The 20,230-nt window shown below is 40.6% G+C and overlaps 1 protein-coding gene across 1 annotated transcript; it reads left to right on the top strand.

The window, feature by feature from the left end:
- Positions 1-3,976: 3,976 nt before the first annotated feature.
- LOC118178717 (hyaluronidase-1-like) lies at positions 3,977-12,742 on the top strand. Its single transcript, XM_035347468.1, has 3 exons — positions 3,977-4,894; positions 11,043-11,132; positions 12,314-12,742. Exons 1-3 carry the CDS (start codon positions 3,977-3,979, stop codon positions 12,740-12,742), a joined length of 1,437 nt encoding a protein of 478 aa, XP_035203359.1.
- The last annotated feature ends 7,488 nt before the right edge of the window (positions 12,743-20,230 follow it).

The raw sequence follows: 20,230 nt of genomic DNA, 5'->3' as shown, positions 1-20,230 counted from the left end.
AAAAAGTTGATAATGAGCTTCAAGAAGGAATCATTATTGTCTACACTCATTAAAAAATAGGAATTAAAGCAGTCCAATTAGTGCTCTTGCATGAGACTGAAAAGGTCATAGTCCAAAGAATCAGCAGAAAAAAATATAATAAAAGATGTTTTGTTCTTCTTTAGAGGTTCTTTCTTGCATTTGTGAAACAACAGATAATTTATTTTCCCCTTCTTTTCCAGAATTAAAGGCTTACTTTTTTTGAAAATTTGCTTCACTTTATTTCAGATTACTTTTAGAAGCAAAAGTAAGCACCTGTAATTTAATTCCCATGTTCCGATAATATTTGAATTAATCACAGATTAATGCAACTGGATTGGAAATTTTTCACAGGACAATTATTTAGGAATTGTCTCCATTCTTTTTTTTCCACCTCTTTCTAGGCTAACAGAGGTAGCGGTGTAACTAATTCTGTGCAGCTCTAAATAAAGAATTCATAGTAACCTTGGGAGGTGTTAATTATTCACTGGGGGAGCCTGAATGACTGTCCTCGACCAGATCCCTGACTCCTAAATAGCTTCAACAGGATTACACAGATTTCCCCACCTGCCCTTATCATGGGATTCAGCTTGCAGATGCAGACACCTGCACGTCTGCATTTGAGCAAGGTGTTCAGGCTCCTTCACAACTGCAGTGAAGATTTGGTCAATATAGGCAACAGACCCTTGAGAATTGTTCACTACATCCTGAGATAAACACTTTATCACCTGGAGTGTTCTGGACATGGTCCTAGGTGATCCTGCTCTAGGTGATCCTGTTTGAGCAGGGCGGTCTGGACCAGGTGACCTCCAAAGGTCCTTTTCAATCTCAACCATTCTGTGGTTCTGTGATTTAAAGCTTTGTCAAGGACAGTGACATGAATTGGCACAGAATTAAAAATGTAATTTGAAATTATCTTGCACCATTATATATTTCCTGGACTATCTCTGTTCTGCTTTGTTGTAATGCCTACAGGTGTCACATCAAGACAAAAGCTGTACTGTGTTAGTCATTGGTATATGACAAAATTATCCAATTATATGTACATAACATAAGACTGAACGAAATCAGCATTTGGACTGTGGGATAAAACAGCTGTGGTCTTTTCCTGGATCTCTTCTTACACGGAAATTCAATAAAGGTCTAGGGTTTTTTATTTTATTTTATTTTTTATTCTTTCTTTCTTGTTGCTCTTTCATCTGAGGTATCACTTCCCCAAAAATTCCTTGTTCATATTATGGGCTTGTTCTCAAAGCAATCCAGTTCACATCATGAAAAATCACCAATATGTACTGTGTCAGTATGCTGCATCAAAGGAGTGTGAAGTACTGTGGTGCATTTAACAATTTGTACAAAAAAAGAGAGAATCTCTTCTGTTTGTCTGCTTGCTTGTTTTTTTGTTTATTGCTGTTTTTTTGTTGTTGTTTTGTTGGTTTTTTTTTGTTTTGTGTGTGTGTTTTGTTTTTAGCCTGTGACATTATTTAGATTATTATGTAGGACTGTGCAGAAAAATGGAGAAAAGGATACCAGTTGCAAGAGTTCTTTCCAGCAGCTCAGCTGAGTGAAAATAACCTGACATCCTTTCCCAACAGGTACACTTGTATATTGTACCAGCTTGATGGCCTGTAGCAATGGTCATTTTCACTCAAGGACGTTATCTTTAATAGGATCTAAAGGATTGTGAGCAAAGTTTTAAAACTTTGCTAAATCTATACTTAAGCATGCAAAGCCATTGGCTGGAGACTGAGTGAGGAAATAAAGGCAGTGTAAATCTTAGGCTTGCTAATGACGGTTTGCTCCTGAGAACTGGGTTGTAGCTTGTTGCACTCCTGCTCTTTGTGTGCTGCCTTGAGCTATCACTTAATGCAAATTGCCTTTGTCCACCCCTTACGAAGGTGCTCTTGAGCACTGGGAAGAGGGACTCAATCCTTTTCTGGGAATAAGGATGGAAAAACTCAAGGGTAGGGACAGAGGAGAGAGAGATTGTTCTGTAGGAGGTAAAAGGACAAAGTAGAGACCTAAGAGAAAGGCAGAGTATCAGGAGAGGAGTGGTATATAGAAAAATAAGTATGAAATGCGGAGGATAGAATTAGGAAGAAAGGACAAATGGCGGGGAGAGAAATCCTGCATTATATCTCTTCTGAGATCCAACAATTTTTCAGAAAATGGAAAAATGTTTTTTTTCTTTAATAAGTCTGCTGGCAGACTCAGATAGGGTACTTGCAGACTTCCTGTAGATTTGGTGTCCCACTACAGATTAAAAGTCAATATCCAAGGAATACAACCAAATCTGGCATTTAGGGTAGTACATTTGTTAATTTGGAAATTTCAAGTGGTGGTTTGGAAAGCAAGAAACCTAGACTCCTCAGCTATGGCCTAATGTTTTATTAAAGGATGGATAGGTATGAAGAGTGCTCATTATCTAGGAGTTAAGTGATTAACTGATTATAACTGAGTGAGAAGATAGTAGGGGTGGGTGAAGTCAGGCTAATTAGCGTGGGATAACTGGGGGTCTGAGTTTACAGTCAAGGAAAGAAGCCATTAACAATGAACATGAGAATACAGAAATATCCAGGTTCAGGTCATTTCAAACCCATAAGGCTAGTAGTACATGAATTGAACCTGCAATGTAGACAGTGATTGCTTCTTGATTGTATTTAATGTGAAGAAAATGGATAAACAAGTGAATGATAGATGATAACTGAGAGGATGAACCACATTGTAGTATAGATTCAGTAATGTTCATAAGACTAAACCATTTTTATGATCTCTGGATTGAAGTTGATATATCAGCTGGACCCAACCATGAAGTATTTGGACAACAGTAAAGATAATATGTACTGTACAACGGAACCTTGATCACAAATCCAACACAGAGCTGGGCTGTGCCTCTTGGGGAAGAGACAGGAGCAGGGGCAGGTTCTGGAGCAGCCAGCTGTGAGCAGCCTGTGAACATCTGCCCCATGGGGTGCCAAGTGTGGAGGTGGGTGCCCCAGGTACCAGCAGCCCTGCAGCACTGGCAGTTCTCAGAGTACTGGTAGTCCCTAAACCAGCGTGCTTTACAGCCATAGGAAACAAGAAATCCTGAAAGGAAAAAATAATTTTAATAAGTCCCCACTTCTACACACTAGTTCCCCTTTTAAATTTTTGTTCCAAGCTGTAGCATGCATTTCTGGCTAGTTCAGATCTGCTTGACATAATTTATTTTCTTTCACATATTGATATTTAATTTACTTTCAGTATAATAACTAGCTTAAGACTTTAAGCCATTAATAGCTTCACCCTTCTAGACTGCAGATTGATTATTGTTCTGGCATCCATTCATTTAGAAAATGAAAGCTAATTCAGGGGTAGGTAACAATATACTGTTTTTCAGACGTGCTAAAAATTGCAGCATTTCTGAAATCTCTTGGTTAATCCATGTTATGTAGACATGTCTATCTTTTGTTTAAATTACCCTTAGTATGATCAATAGCATATACAAATAATAAAGAAGGCCTCAGCCCCATTGTGATGATGCTCTAAGCAAGTCAGACTGGCTGTAGAAGAACTTACTTGGAATCTGATATTTGAAATGAGCAACACAATCTTTTCTATACTGTTTTAAGTTATTCTCTTATTAACTCATTTCTTGTAGCATATAAGTATTAAGGAAAGGTCTGAATCGAGTGTGTTAGGTGTCTGGGTGAAGAGGAAAGCAAGGAAAGCCAAGCATCAGAACACACTTCCAGAAAGTGAAGTCTGTTGAAAAGTCTTTCAAAGCACTTGAAATTAGTCTTCATTTTTCCAAAACACAGTTTTGCATTTTCCTCTGTTTGCACCACGTATGACGTTAACAAAAGCAAATCAAACCCAAAGACATCCCATCTGTCTCCAGGGTGGCTACTGACATAAAATGTCTTCTCTCATTTTTGTATTCAGGGACACAGCATAACAATTTCCCAGAAAGCAGCACACCATGGATCTTTGGATCAAATGTCTGGCGGTCACAGCACTGTTTGCAGTGTCTGATGCTCAGGTACAGAAGCAGGCGCAGGCCCCCCTGCTCCTGCACAAGCCCTTCATCGTGGTGTGGAACGCGCCCACCGAGCAGTGCAGGCTGCGCTACAAGGTGGACCTGGATCTCAGCATTTTCGACATTGCGTCCAACACCAACGAGACTCTGAGTGGATCAAATGTCACAATCTTCTACCACACTCATTTGGGATACTATCCGTACTACTCAGATAACGGAGATCCTGTGAACGGAGGGGTGCCCCAAAATGAAAGTATTATCAAGCACCTTAATAAAGCAAAGTCTGACATTGACTATTGCATACCCGTGAAGAAATTTCAGGGACTTGCAGTCATTGACTGGGAAAACTGGAGACCCCAGTGGGACAGGAACTGGGGAAGTAAAAGCATTTATAGAAATAAATCTCTTGAGATGGTAAGGCAACAGCATCCTCAGTGGTCAGAGGACAAAATTAGGAAAGTAGCTAAAGAGGAATTTGAAAATGCTGGCAAGAGTTTCATGAACAACACCATCCTTCTGGCTGAACACATGAGGCCAAATGGTCTGTGGGGTTACTATCTTTACCCAGACTGCTACAATTATGATTACAAAGAGCATCCACAAACATACACAGGAAAATGCCCAGCCATTGAGTCTTCCCGCAATGATCTCCTGCTGTGGCTGTGGAAGGAAAGCACTGCTCTCTACCCCTCAATATACCTGGATTATGTACTGAAGTCAAGTCCAAACGCACTAAAATTTGTTCACTATCGGGTTAAGGAGGCAATACGTATTGCCTCAATTGCTAGAAAAGACTACATTTTGCCCGTTTTTGTTTATTCCAGACCATTTTATGCCTATACTTTTCATGTTTTAACAGAGGTAAGCAGACAGACTTTTTTAGAAATGTAGAGATTAGAAACAGCCTTTTAGAAAAGGTACTTTCTAAAAGTTTCCGTTATATAAAAGCATTTATGTAAGTTTTTCATATTTAATGAAAATATACCACTCCATAAGAAAGTGCTGTAGTCACCATACAAAACGTTCCACCTTTCAATAGTTAATCCTGCAGTATTATGGTATATTTTTGTAGGATAACATTGTATATTTTTAATTAGGCTAATTTAGAAAGAAAGTACGAAGAAATCTTTCCCTTAAGGAAGTAACTCATTCTGATATTTTAATTCTTCAGGACAGCTTGTGAAATAAACTTGACAAATTTTTGTGAAGTTTAAAACTTATTAGTATAATAGAAAGATAAATATTCATAAGAAAGGAACCCCACGGCTTTTCTTCCATTATCCAAGCGGAAATTCACTCAGTACAGAAATAAACCAGTAAAGTAACCTGGTCTGCCTTGAAGTTCCTAACTCCTGCATGATGAGCATTGGCCATTTCACTTTTCAGAGGTACAACACGTTCAAATGTCTTCTTGATCCAGCATTCAGTGCTAACACTGGAGTCTTTCTAACAAAGAATCTGAGTTTTTGAGCCATGCAATGTTTCTTCGACCAATTATAAAGTGCAATAAATACACAGCTGCCACCACAAGAAGGGGCAAAGGGAAAAGCAGCGGTCAGACCAGCAGGCCACAAGCTGAGTGAGGCTGCAGCCTGGAGCTGGGCAGGGGTGGTGGAGCCTCAACAGCCTGAGAAGCCTTTCAGGGTGCTCCTAGGAAGCAGATGGCACATTGAAGCAACCATGAATTCGGCCTGCCCCATTTTTAGCAACAGGTGGCTCTTTGCAGCTGTTTTCTGTGTGGTGTGGAAACTGCAGGTCCTAGCTGTCTTGGAAATCATGTACAAACAGGCAAAGCCAGATCCCACCGAAGACTAGAAGCCTCTGGGGTCAGTACAGGCAGGATTTCACCCAGAATGCCTTTACTGAAGAGCTTAAAACAGGCCATGAAATAAATGAACGGTCTACAATATATAATAAATTTTACAGTATAAACCAATCTCCTGATAGATATAAAAGTACCACAAATGTTACTGAAAGCTATGAAAACTAACATGCTCTTACCAATTATGCCTGAGTTCAAAATTTGTTCAAAATCAAAGTTACTGTTTCACCTTAAACTGCTTTCTGAACAGTACAGCGGTACTGTGATCTTTCTCTTACGTTATACTCTTTAACTCAATGGCTGTTTTTTTCAATTGCATACAGACATTTTTTATTGGATGCTTTAAATACCACTTTACAAACCAGCAGCCAGGGAACATCCATGCATTGACATAGAAATATCTTTGGGTCGTGCTCCACTCCATGCTAAAATATTTTAAATCTATTATTGTTTTTAGATTTTAGACTAGACTGGAGCTTCTCATTTGACCCATGACATCTCCCAAGTGAAGCTCACAAATCTAAAACAAGAGTACCAGCAACAGTGGGTGTGAGTGCAACGAGAAATGGAGCCAGTGTAGTACGATGAGAAATGGGGATAGCAGGCTAATAGGGACCTCAGCTCTGACAGGGACGGGGCCAGGAGAACCACTGCCCTGCCCCATTAAGCTGGGCAAGAGTTGTGACGTTGTTGGAAAGGAATATTTGGTGACGTATTTAAGCTTTGTGTGTAATGTCTTCTCTAAATGGTATAACAAATACAGTAAACATTACAGTGAGAGAAAAAAGAAACAATGGTTGTGGGTCAGAGTCTCTAGGGGAAAGGCACAGGTCTAGCAGATCTTCAGAAAGACACAAGGCACAGGTCCAAAGCTGATGCTGTAGCTATGTCTGCTATGCCTTTCACCTTGACTATACTTGGAAATCAGGTGGGATCCCAGTCATTATGAAAGGTTTCTGTATTTGCTAGAAATGCCTACAAGCAATTTGCCATCTGCAGGGCATTTAGAAACTTTGCCTTGACAATTCACTAACGGTGTGGGAGAGAGGAGTTGCACAGTAGCATCTGTGCTTCCTGCCTAGAAGACTGAAGTCATGAATACAGCAGAATTATAAATAAACCAACAAATGATGAAAAAATAGATAGCAATTTCTCTCATTCACCTGCAGATAGTCCTGATGGTCATCTCTGATGCCAAGGTGTGCATGTGTACAGAGGCCGTTGCCTACAAGCACACTAGGCTTGCACTACCATTCCTGAATACAGAAGAAGCATGTCTGAAACTGACAGTGTTCAAAATTTAAAAGAAAGATTACTTCTTTGCCTTTTCTCAACATGTAACAAGGACTGAGTGTCCTGCTTCCTCTCGGGCTCCCAAAGTGAAACAGCTCACCTCCTTCTTTTTTAGTGGTCAATATGGTGACTTGGCTGACCAAAATATGAAGAAGCATTGATAGGAACTAGAGTTTCCTCCTCTGTGCCAGAACAGCTCTCTGCTAGGAGACAGTCTAGCATAATCCTAAGAATCTTTGGTTGTTGCACACCGCCCTTAGTAGCTTGAACAAGAAGAAACATCAGAACCAGAAGGAAAGAGGCTTTGTTGACTTGTTTATCACTTGGAGAAATACTGAAGTGAAGCTGACCTGTAAAGTTGTGCCTTCTCCCTGTATCATGGATGGATGAGGATCTGATATAAAGAGTGAAACAAGATTCCTCATCTAGACACATGCCATGATGATCATATTTAAAATAATGACTTTAAAAAAAAAAAAAAAAACTTGCATGTTTTCTTCCTCATGAAGAAGAAGATTAGATAAATTAGCAGAGGCCAGAAAACCTTCTTACCAGCCCATCAGTTTGTCTTCTTGCACTCACATGGAAAAGCCATGCCAGTGAGCCCTACTAATGTGAAGCTGTATTGTGTGAGGAATGGCACCAGCTTCAGTTCTGAAAGTGGAATGGCTGCAGGATGGACATGTGTGTCTGCATATCTTGGAGCTTGTGTGCCTTGCTCAGAGCTTGGGGGAGGCACCTCCCTATCTCTGCCTCCAATTTGCCACTCTCAGCAGTTATGACAGTCATTTATGATTCCCCAGCCCCCAAATATCCAAATGGGGGATGATAGGGGATGAGAGCTTTATTTTCTAGCCAGGTTTATGACAGGGTAGAGTGGTGGTGGTGGTGCAATCTCTTAGTGCAGCTGGCTGGTGGTCAGAGTACCGACCCTGAAGCAGGAGCTCTCTATTCAGGTCTCTTCCCAGCCTGCTCAGACTGAATCCAGGACCTTCTCAGTCTCTATTAGACACCAGGAAAGAGTTAAGGAATCACTAGACCAAAAAGAACAAGTATTTATGAGAGAAAGGGAAAAGATGATACTATCTAGTGCTCATAGATTATTAAAAGAAGAGCCCTTCTCTGCTAAAGGCTTTTGAGGTACTTAACATGAATCAGTCATTCAGTGAAAGACATAGCTATGTCTAGAAATGACAGTCAGAAACCTTCCTTCCTTGTGGAAAAGCTGTGTAATTATTAAGCTGAATTAATCATAAACTGTAGTCAGATTCACACTTGTTTCTCTTGCTCTCCTTTGAACCTTCATTTAATTGGTGCAAAGTGAAATGGCATCAGAAAGAGAAATGCTACCCTCTAAAGTGTTGTCTGTAACCTCACAGTGAAGATAACCCTTACATACCTGGAGATGGTGTACCTTAAAAGGTGCATGAGGAAGACAGAAAAATTCAGCGTATCCTATTCTAATTCTCATTTTTCCTTTCTAATTCTCATTCTTCCTAATTCTCATTCTTCCTTCTACCACTTGGCCTTTGTTTTAAAGAACACAAGAAGAAGGAGGAAATACAAGGAAGAAGGAGATTGTTTAATTGAAATCCCTACTGATTTCTACAGCATCTAATGCCTGTGAAGGTGTTGTGAGTGTCCTTCAATGTCCCTAGGGGAATGTGCCTTCCAATCAAATGCCACATTTTGGCCTTAGTCTGAGAAAAGTGCTTGGTTTCTCACCATTGGCAAAGTGGTGATTCTAGGTGTGTACAAAGGTGGAAGCTTAGGTGCTTTGGGAACTTCATTTGTGAAATTACCTGTGCCAATAGACTTCATACATCCAGAGGTGAAATTCAAGGGTCATGCTGTTGAATTTTGCTATTTTATATCCCTATGAATCATACACAAAATTCTGAAACACTTTTGTGTTTAAAAACATAAACTATTTCTACAATTAACAAAAGAAAGAAGTGGAATATTAGAGAATCAAATCTGGATTTACTGACTTGTAATCAAGCAACATAAATCCCAAAGCATATTACTTACAAAATCTCTGTTTTGGGTTTTGCTCAGATCTTAGTCCATCCAGCAACGCTAACTGTCTACTGATTATTTATTTTGGCTGAACGAAAAGGTTTCATTGATTTGTTAATGCGTTAGTGCTAAATCACTGAACCATTGTTTGGCTAACATCCAGCCTTTGTATCTGGGTAGTCTTTATAAAATACTTTGTAGATAATAAAAGCTTAGGAACCCTCATTACCAAGAGGTCAGGTTATATTTCACATTCTTTTCACATTTGATATCTTGATTTATTTATTATGTCAGATACATTTATTCCCATAAGAAGAAAACTACCATTTCCCAGTAGAAAATAACACCTGCAGCACACACTACTCTAATTTTATAAAAGTACCACTGGACTATATACTTTTAAGAGTAATGACATTCTCTAAAAGACTGCTTTCATGATCAGCAGCAACATAATCTTCAGGCAAGACTAACTATATGTTATATGGCTCTGAACCCTGCAGTAGGCAAGCTCTACTCTTTGAAACTTTCACAGGTTTTCCTGCACTGTTTTGTCTGACCTCCAGCTAAGGGTGAAAACCACTGCTCACTACAACTCTCTGTCATAATCTTGAACTCTTTAGCAGAATCTCCCTTTTGCAATGCATTAGTTTATGCCTCATTTTACATCTCTTGGGCCATCCATGTTTCAGAAATGGGAACTCCTTGCTATACTCTGTTAAATCCCCACTTTAAGCCCCACTTAAAGAGTAAGATAAATTATTTAGTAGCAATTTGCAATAATAACACAGCTCTTCCACTCTAGAAGTTTGTATTTATAAGGTCCCACAACCACACTGTGATAATTTGGCTATTTTCTTGTACTGTTTTCCCTTAAGAAGAGATTAAAAGACTGTATTGAAGACCACCAGTAATGCTTTAAAGGAATTTGTTCTTTCTTGTTTTCTCACCAGATCAAGAAATATTGTAGTATCTGTCCTTGCAAACACTGAATGGAAATTACCCAGTAAACAATTACCGTAGGTAGAAATGATTTTAGATGTAATTGATCATACCTTGAGATACGGGGATGGAAGAACCTTCCTCCCTACTTTGTAAGATTTAGTCACATTTCTCTTGACACATTATTCATGGCTTCACAGAATGGTTTTAAGATACATGGATGGTTAATATTTTTGGAAGGGCACCAGTGACTCCTGTGCAACACACAGTCTGTGTTCTGGCAGAGCTGCATTACTGCTAATTGTGATGACTTGACTGCATATTGGTACAGGCCTAAAGGTGGACATGGTTAAGTCATTAAATGTGTGCTTTCTTCCCATTTGGCATAAAGAAGCACAGGGAGCAGCTTCTGTTTCAACAGTGTGTTTCCTGGAATAATGGTATTCATGCTGGTAGGAACAGCGCCTCTGTAACTGCTATGACTAAAGCAGCACAAGTTAGGCACCTGCCTATACCCTGTCAGTTGCAACTAAGCCCTGTAGGAGCAGTCCAATGACATGACCATACTTAACATCACTTGCCAAAAATGGTGTCTGCATATGGTAATCATTCAAAGACTGGTAGATAAAACCTATCATTCAATTCATACACCACCTGTTTGGTTGGAGGACACTTTGTGAATAAATTCTAAAGATTTTTTTATTTCCTAGTCCCACTTGTGAATAAAAACCCGTGCGAACCTTTGCAGTTACACAGAAAAGCTTTCTAATCTAAACAGTGGTTTTATGGTGAAAAATATATTACAGTATCATTGAGTCTTCTGGGAAAAAAAAAAAAAAAAAAAAAAAAAAAAAAAAAAGTGATGCCCATGTCCCAGTGCTTTTTAAACTATTATTATTACCACTGTTTTCTGATATTTTTGGCCTTCTTTTTCAGACTGATCTGGTCAACACCATCGGTGAAAGTGCAGCTTTGGGAGCAGCTGGAGTTGTTCTTTGGGGCAGTATGCAATATGCCAGCTCAAAGGTAGGTCCTATTGGTTTATTAGCATTTAGGAATCACATCGGTACCTTTTCTCTGCCACCACACCCTTCATAGTAGCTATCTATCGTTATCAACATCACCAGCCTACAGCTGACAATGAAGGCACAGGATTACTCTCAGGTCTTGTTCATTCTGTGCTTTAGTTACGCTGAGAGGTCCCATTGCTTCAGAGCACATTGATTCAAGCAGGCCATTTGTGCCAGCTTGCAATAATGAGTCCAGATTAGAAAATAGACATGTTTTGAAGCAACAGCATACAAATGTAAACACAGCTTGTTACAGTGTTCTTCTTCATATCTATGGCAGTTTGTACAGACCCAGGGAAGGTATGGGGTCTAGAGGGGGAGTTTTCTCTGGCCACTAGTGGAATTTGTGTTGAAATTACAGATAAAAATAATGCTGCTAGAAAAAGAAATGGCTTACTTAGTCCTCCCAAGTCCCTCGGGTATTCACAAATTGTTCTTGAAGTGATGGAGGGTGCAGGAAGCTGCCCTGGGGCTTTGTAGGGGGCATGGCATGCTAGACACTCTTCCTCCTGCATCCTGAACCCAGGCTGGGCTTTGGTTCTGTTCCCTCTCTGCTTTTCATGCAATCTGCTGTGCTGCTCCTGAAGTCTCTGGGAAAGCACCACTGACTTCAGCAGAGGTGGAAGGAAACCACCAAGAACTTTCTAGCTGCAACTTCTGTGCTGATTTCTGAGAATGATGTAACTCCCCTGAAGCTGAAGAAGATGGAGAAAACAGGACCAAAGCAGTGACTCTATGTGCTTTAAAACCTATTAATCACACACATTGCTCCTTGTCAGCAGTTCCCAGAAATCTCCACTTAAGGAACAAGTTAGTCTCAGATCAGAGAGATCAGTGTCATATCAATATCAGATCAGAGAGATCAGTGTCATATTGATACATCTGCAGTCAAACGCAGTATGTTGCTACCAAGCACCCAAAGAGCGAAAATAGTAAAGGTCAATATTTTGCTAATCTTACCTGTGGAAGTAGTCTCACTTAAAACAATCAATTACTCCAGTATGTAAATCCAACATATTTATCTCAAGAAATTACGTTAGCTAAGAACAGTTTTGTACTAGTATCTTCTTAAATGTATGAAATTTGGACATAATGCTAGCTACTGATTAACATGTCATGGTCTTTTACTTCTTATAGGAGAGCTGTTCAACTGTGAAACAATATATTGATGGGCCCTTGGGACATTATGTCATTAATGTGACCTCAGCAGCCAAACTCTGTAGCAAAGTCCTGTGCAAGAAGAATGGAAGATGCATCCGCAAAAACAGCGACTCTTCTGCTTACCTCCATTTGCCACCCACTAACTTTAAGATTCGAATCCGTCACTCAGGGAGGGGCCCAAGATTGCAGGTGACTGGTAAACCAAGCCTGGAGAACATAGAAGCCATGAGGCAGAGGTTCATGTGCCAGTGTTACCAAGGATGGACGGGAATATTTTGTGAGTTGCCTGACCAAAGGCTGAAGGAGCACTGGGATCACATTGTGTTGAGTAGATCAAGAAAACAAAAGCTTTATGTCTTCCTCTTAGGAGCCATGCAGCTGATTCTGCTTTATACTGCATGCTAAACTCTTCTGAGGCAGTGCAAGGAAATAAGAAATGGTGCAACTAGGAATTCCATTTTTTTTTAGCAAGTTTTTATTACAAAGGGGAGAGACATTGTTGATTAAATAGGTTTATGCTGTTTTGCTGGTGCCCCAGGCCTTCTGCAATAGCTCCAGACATTAAACATATTTCAGGTAGCTCCTTCTTTTTGACCATCTTCTTTACTCATGTTTTAAGCAGATAAAGCTTTTGCTGCTACAGTGGAAAATTTATCTGAGTAAAAGGGGTGATTAAGCCTGTATAAGGATTCTTCCATACAGAAACTGAAAAAACAACCCAGTGCCTCTTTATTCCGGGCAAGGTTGGATGATTTAACATATGTTGGTGAGGAAAAGTATTCATGTAGACCAGGGATCCCAAACCACTCGCTGCAGGTCTTGCTGAAGTCAAATGGCATTTTGCATGAGCAGCAGCACATTCCCCAGATCCACATCCACCACAGCTCACTGATCCCAATGCTTCTGCATGGAGCATGTAAAGAGCATAAATGGTTATGTATCAGTGCATGTTTAAAAATGCGTATTTCAGTACTTCAGGGTCTAATTTGTATCTTGTTACTTCTAGTGTTATCAGTATTTCCAGTGGTAGTTTTCTGCCGTCAGTTTCAAAGGTAGTTTGACCGAAAATCCCTGCAATTACCAGTAATTGGGTCAAATATTCATTTAGCCACAAGCACCAGTCAACCAGCAGAATGTATGTGTTTAGGTTAGGGGATCCTGAGCCTGGAGATTTGTGCTGGCACTTTGCAGCGTTCCTGTGAAGGCAGACAAAGGGAGAATACTTCTCCTTTCCTCTGAGCCCTTGGGAAGCAGGTAGTCTCGTACTTCCTTTGCCTTGCTGCTTGGTGTCACTGGTCCCTTTGGGGCTGCTTTCTGCTCTGCTAGAAACATGGGTCTGGTAGCTCTGCTCTTGTACAGCTGTTGTTCAGTCACCCAACAAAGCTAGTCAGTGGCTGGGAAACAGCAGCAGGCTGACTGATCCCACTGATAGCATGTGTCTCCCTTGTGCAGGAGAGGGAGAAACTGAAGGCAGGAGAGGGAGAAATTTAAGGACTTTACTGACAACATTTTGGCTTGCAACCTTCATTCAGATTTAGATGGGGACCCCTTTGGAGGCTCTGTAGCTTAAAGACCCCCCTGATTATTGGATAATATAGCATATATAAAATGTCATCCTGTCACAGTCAGGTTGTAGCATGTTAATTTGTTACCATATATTCATTGGTCCATGCTCATGTGTGAACAAATATATTTCATCAAAAACATATCTACTTTCAACACAGCCTTTCCGTGTAACAAACAATGAATGCCCTCATTGAACTGATGTCAAAACCAAGAAATTCCCTACATCTCTCTGTGACTTAGGCAAAATACTGAAATTTGTTTTGAGGCTGTCTTATGGTAGGTTCAACTGAGTGCTGTTCCAGAGCATGGTATGCATTAATAAAGGAGAAATACATATGTAGGTCTTTTTTTTTTTTTTTTTTTTTTTTTTTTTTACCATGAATAACAATAGTGACTGTATTGACTAGCTGTGGCCAGATGTCACTGTTTCCATCAAACAGTATCCTACTCTGTAGCAATTTCCTTTAAATCAGCAGGGCTATTTGAAGAGGATACTTCCCGTATACTGAGGGGAGGCCTCATGGCAGCCTGCAGCTCCCTCACGAGGGGAGCGGAGGGGCAGGCGCTGAGCTCTGCTCTCTGGGGACAGCGACAGGACCCGAGGGAACGGCATGGAGCTGGGACAGGGGAGGGTCAGGCTGGGGGTTAGGGAAACGTTCTGCACCCAGAGGGTGGTCGGGCACTGGGACAGGCTGCCCAGGGCAGTGGTCACGGCACCAAGCTGCTGGAGTTCAAGAAGCGTTTGGACAGTGCTCTCAGACACATGGTCTGATTTTGAGGTGACCCTGTGTGGAGCCAGGAGTTGGACTCAATGATCCTTGGGGGTTCCTTTCAACTCAAGATATTCTATGCTTCTGTGATGTCTCTATGGATTACAATTTGCCATGCTGTTTCATGTTCTTTATAATCTCCTCTTATCTCTAAACATTTCTTCACGGTAATCTCTCAAAAAAATAAAATAAATTAAAAAAAAAAAAAAAAACATAACAATAAAAACCCCTTTATTTGTTTTGCCAATACTAGTTTCACAGCTGGTGTGAACTATGGCGATCTGACTCACTCCAGCCTCATAACAGATGCTCAGACTCACCCAGCTCATAACAGACCTGCAGTGGATATTTTAAGGCCACAATGATCCCTTTAAATCCAGACACTGAAATGGGACTGACTTCAGTTAAATAGAGACTTATTGTTAGCTATAGTGTTTGAGTAATGACTCTTGTGCTGAGAAACTACAGGAGAGATTTGCCACTGATCTTTTACTTTGCAGCATGCCACAGCAATAGATGACAGAAAAATGAAGGTAAAAAACTTCCACATTTTGCTATGACAGAAGAGGGATTAGAATTAAAGTTTAGGAAAACTGAAAGTTGTTAACTGTGGCTTCAGACTGAAGCTAGGGTGTTTATACAAACAGTAAAAACGCTGTGGGTGAATTGGAAATAATCCCAGGTCAGTCTGAGATGTATATACGCTATCAGAGTTGACTGACTTACTGAGTCCATAGGGTTCTGTCAGTTTATGTCAGTTGTAAATTTGCCCAGTGGCTCTTTCTCAGTCTAGGTTATCATTTCACATGGAGGAGTGTATAAGGTCTGTGGTAGTAGATACAAAGAATCCCAGATACAAAGGTATTTGGATTTGGCTCATATTTTTGTGTAGAACTGCAAGCCCAATTCTGCATCCTCATCACCATGTTGTCTTCAGCAGAGTTCCCTAAGCATAACCAGAATTTGGCCTGGGCTCCATAGTGTTTGTTGATGGAACCATGCATTTAAGTGAATGGTATTATATATACAGACTTTTTGTATTTCAGCTAGTTAAAGCCAACCCTCTCCCCCTTTTTTTATTATTATTATTTTTTTAGAACAAAAGATTTACCATTAGGCAGTGTCCTTGGAAGCTCTGTACAATGGCAGCTGGCAGTGGTGGGGCAGGAGGGAGATAAGCTGTGCTGCTGACTGGAGCAGGCAGAGGCTGTGCAACTGCAAGCTTGCGTGCTCCCATGTGGGACCACCAGCTACACAAGCAGTACCAAAACTGGGATGCATTTCATCCCTTTAGCACTGGTGAATAGGCTGTAGGTCATGTATAAGAACTGTGTGGTGCTGTGACTGTGACCTGTACTGGGGTATGTGCAGGACGGGATTGTGTGAGGTTGGCTGGAGCCTGATGCCTGGCGGGACCACAGAGGATGCACCACGCTGAAGGGCCTGTTGGCTGGCTGCCATGATAGCAAGGGAGTCCATAGACCCCTCTGCTCCCGTCCCTTCTTTTTCATGGGTACTTTGTGCTCATCAGGGGCCCCGGCACCCCTCCAGTGAACTGTTAGCTGATATGCTATTGTCTACTTTTCCCTTTTACATGAAGAAATGTGAAACATGGTAATAACCTTGGTAATGAGATATTTTTATCCTCTATTACCATTAAATTAATAGTAGTCTTCAGAATAATGGGTGGTCTAATTGATAGTATGGGTCAGGACACTGAAATCAAATTCAAATGAATAGCCATTCTTGCAAAGACCAGCTACCCAGCTACCTGGAGGGTATGGGAGCTGTATTTTTTTTTTTTTTTTTTTTAATTTTAATTTCATTGATGCTCCTACACAGTATTATGTAGTTACAATCTTACCAATTTATTTCTTAATAAGGTTCTTCTCTCTTTGATGGTACTTGGGATCAAATCAAACTCCAGATGCTTCTGTAGTACAAATAATGAATTGCAAGTTGTATATTCCAGTTTTTGGAAACATAGAATCTGATGCCTCTCTGTGTTAGAATTATTTGGAGGAGGGAGAGTTTGAAGCACAGAGAATTGTGCTCTAAGCCACCCAATGATCCCCTTAGTTAAAACTAGATTTTAAAGAATAATTGATCCTGGAAGGTGGGATTTGATTCCCTGAGATCATAGGAACAATGATTTTCTGCACATGATCTGGAGCACCTCTGTTTCAAGATGCTGTGTACTCAGACCCCATGTTTCTATAACTCTTCCCAAATGCTGACCTGTAGAGTTCTCTAATCTTCTGCCTCTTGACAGAGAATAAACAATACCAACAGAAGCACAACTGACAGACTTCCAGCTTTTCCTAAATTTGCCAGTTTAATATTCCAAAATTTTGAAAGTTGAGGAAAGTATTTCCTTTTTCTCCCTCACTACTGTCTGTAAATGTACATGCAAAGCGATGGAAACGTTTTCAAAGTCATCTCATTAATACTAGGTCACTGTTTGTTCTGGTGATAAAGACACTTGCTTTCTGTACCCAGAGGTCTTAGTAATCAGCAAAAAAATGAATAGGTGGACAAAATGTTTTCACATGGGAGGGCCACGATCTCCTACACTCAATTCATCCTGTGCTCACATTGAAGTTGAATGAATGCCGTTGTGCATACTTCTGTTCCATGCTGGGCTTTCTATTTCTGTATGCTATCTTTTTTCCATGTCTGGAAATGCAACTAACACCAACCTTTGAATTACAAAGCTTGAATGATCAGTAGCAAAGCCATGTGACAAGCAAGAAATAGGTAGCATTACTTCAGCAGGGTATTGTACTCTGTAAAATGCAGTTGCATGTTCTGAGCAACTAATGGAAAGTGAATTAAAATCACACATCATGCATAATAAGAAGACATATGAAAGATTTTTGCCAAAGAAACTGATACGCTTAAGACACTGTGGCAGGCACAACTGCTTTTTTGTTTACATTTCGGGAAAAGTAATTTCCTGTCAATCTGTGCCGGGCTCAGAGTGGGAGTATTTGCAAACACAGGTTACTCTAAAAATAAGTTGGAAATGATATAGTTTTGTACACTTCGAAGAACAATACAAGCTGGGAACAGTACAGCTTCTCAAAGATGAAAATGCAGTCCTTCAAAAAAAAATCACAAAGAAAAACAATGTCACACACTGTTTTATGAGGTTAAAGCCACTAGCTTGTTCTCACTCAGCAACGGCACTGCACATTTTCCACATACCATTGCAGGCAAAAAGAAGGAGCATTTGGAGGTCAGATTAGAAAAGAGGGGGGAACATTTTGGTAGCTTCAGAAAGTTTGGGATTTAATTCTGCTGCATTTAATAGCTGCAGCATACCAGTTTATTCCTTGTTTAATGTCACCAGAATAATTCCGATGTATTATTTTTTCTGATTCAGGAAATACCTCACTTAGCATGCAATAAGAAAACAAGGGAATGTGCATACGTATGTACACATATATATGACTGAACATAATTGTGGTAGATGTGTCTGTATGTGTCTATATGCCTGACTTAGCCTCAGAAGAAGCTGAACAGCAAAGACAGGCACGAGTTTTCATTTTCTGTCTTGTGGGAACAAACTGGGAGGCAGTTGTATAACCTTATAGCTTGGCACGTATAGTCCCTGCTGAGGTGCAGATTATGTCCATTATGTAACCGAGTTTATACAGGAAGCTGACAGCATCTAACAAGCTAAAAATAAGCAGACTTCTGTAATTTCAAAGGACACTATTTTAGACCTCTTGTATGGCTGCTTCTCTTTCAGCAATAAAAGTGGTCTTTTTAGACATTTTATTTATTTTTTGTTTAGGATGATATTCTATCATACTGGCAGCCTGTTTTCTTAGAGAGAGGCAGAGATCCTTTCTCATTTTTCCATTACAGCACAAACTCTTCTGTTTTTTTATTTAAGATGCCCTGTATCTGTGAGAAGCAAAGCGGCCCAGGGTATGGCTTCTGCTTTTTCTCTTCAGATAGCCAAGCAGTCTGACATCTGTGGGCAGCTTTTGGAAAAATGATGTTTGTTTGCACACCAGTAATAAACTTCTCAGACAATTAGACTGCAGATTATTAAGAGCATTTTTTATATTGCTCCTTCAAATGCAGGATTTTCGGGACAGAACAAAAAGTATTCAGTTTATCCCTTACTGACTTTGCTCCTTACTTTGGGGGCAGTTCCATTTCCCTCTGGTAGGAAGGAGTTATGCTATGGAAACCCTACAGGACCTACATGTCAGTCCTTGACTGCAGTAAGGACAACGATGCATACAGAGGGCAGCTGGGTTTTCCTAAGCTGACACTTGCCTTCAACTCAGATTATTACTGCTGTCCCTGCCATGTACAGCTGCTTATGCATCTCACCATGTACATTGGAATTGAGCTTCAGTACATGTATTAATGCTGGGGGAATCAGCCTGTCATTTCTGTCCAGGGCTCCTGGTGGACATGCAGACACACAGGCTCACGCCAGGAGTCTCTATCACCATGTGGGGCTGCCTCAATTCAGTGGCCATGGGGAGGAAATTTGCCAGTTCACGTGCTGGGAGAAGGCCCAGGGGCTGTTGGCTGTTTGCTGTGGGACTCCCCTGTGTGGGAATCCAGCAGCACCTCTGATCGTCCTCCTGCCCCCTCATCACCGTCATGGGGCTGCAGCGGGAGCCATTGCGTACACTGCACCCAGGCCAGGTACAAGCTGGCTGAGGTGGGGATGGGATGGAGGTAGTGATCACATGGGGATAATTTACACAAACATGATCTGAAGCCCTTTGGAAAATTTGGACTTCTTCACAGACAAGTGTTATTTTCTTAAGTATCTAGATTGAACTTTGTTTTGTAGAATTTGGACAAATATCATTTCTATTTATCCTAGAAGTAGGGAGAAATAAGACAAACTCTTCCTGGGCCTGTGTAGCGGCTGAGGTACTGATGCATCTTGATTTGGAAGGAATAGCAATCTGTGAGTACCACTGCTGCATTTGCACCTCAGCAGCAATACTCAGCTTCAAGTACACTTGAATCAAATCCTGGTAATAAACCGACCTGACCGCAGTAAAGATGCTAACTTGAGTGGTCATTATCCTGCTTTTGATAGCAAGTACTTGATTTGTGATTTTCCAGCATGCAATCTTTTATTATTTTTGTTGTGATTTCCCCACTCTTACAGGGGCACAACCCCATCTGATTTAAGATGGTACATGATTATTCATTTGCAGTAGGTGAAAACCAGACCTGAAATATTCACATTTGCCTTCCTCATCCTCAGATTTTTCCTTTTAGGCTGGCACCGGTCCATTAGTTCTTAGCAGTTGCCAGCTGCTACAAGGATAGTCTGTGGCAATTCTTTAAAATCCCCTCTCTGTGCTCCCTTCGAAGCAGCAGGTCGTATGGCTGCAGATGAGAGCTAGATCGAGAGGCTGCACCAGCACTCCACTGGTCAGGCTCATTAGATTTGTTCAAAGTCTCCTGTTCAAAACCAATCCATACATGAGGCTTACTGGGGTTTACACAATTCCTGTCTTAAAATAATTGCAATAATCCCTTGGATTGACAACACTGAATTGTTGTATTC

The sequence above is a fragment of the Oxyura jamaicensis genome, chromosome 1 (assembly GCF_011077185.1).
Source record: "Oxyura jamaicensis isolate SHBP4307 breed ruddy duck chromosome 1, BPBGC_Ojam_1.0, whole genome shotgun sequence".
Taxonomy (NCBI): Eukaryota; Metazoa; Chordata; class Aves; order Anseriformes; family Anatidae; genus Oxyura; species Oxyura jamaicensis.
Note: the sequence above shows the minus strand (reverse complement) of the source record. Positions and strands in the feature narration are given on the sequence as shown.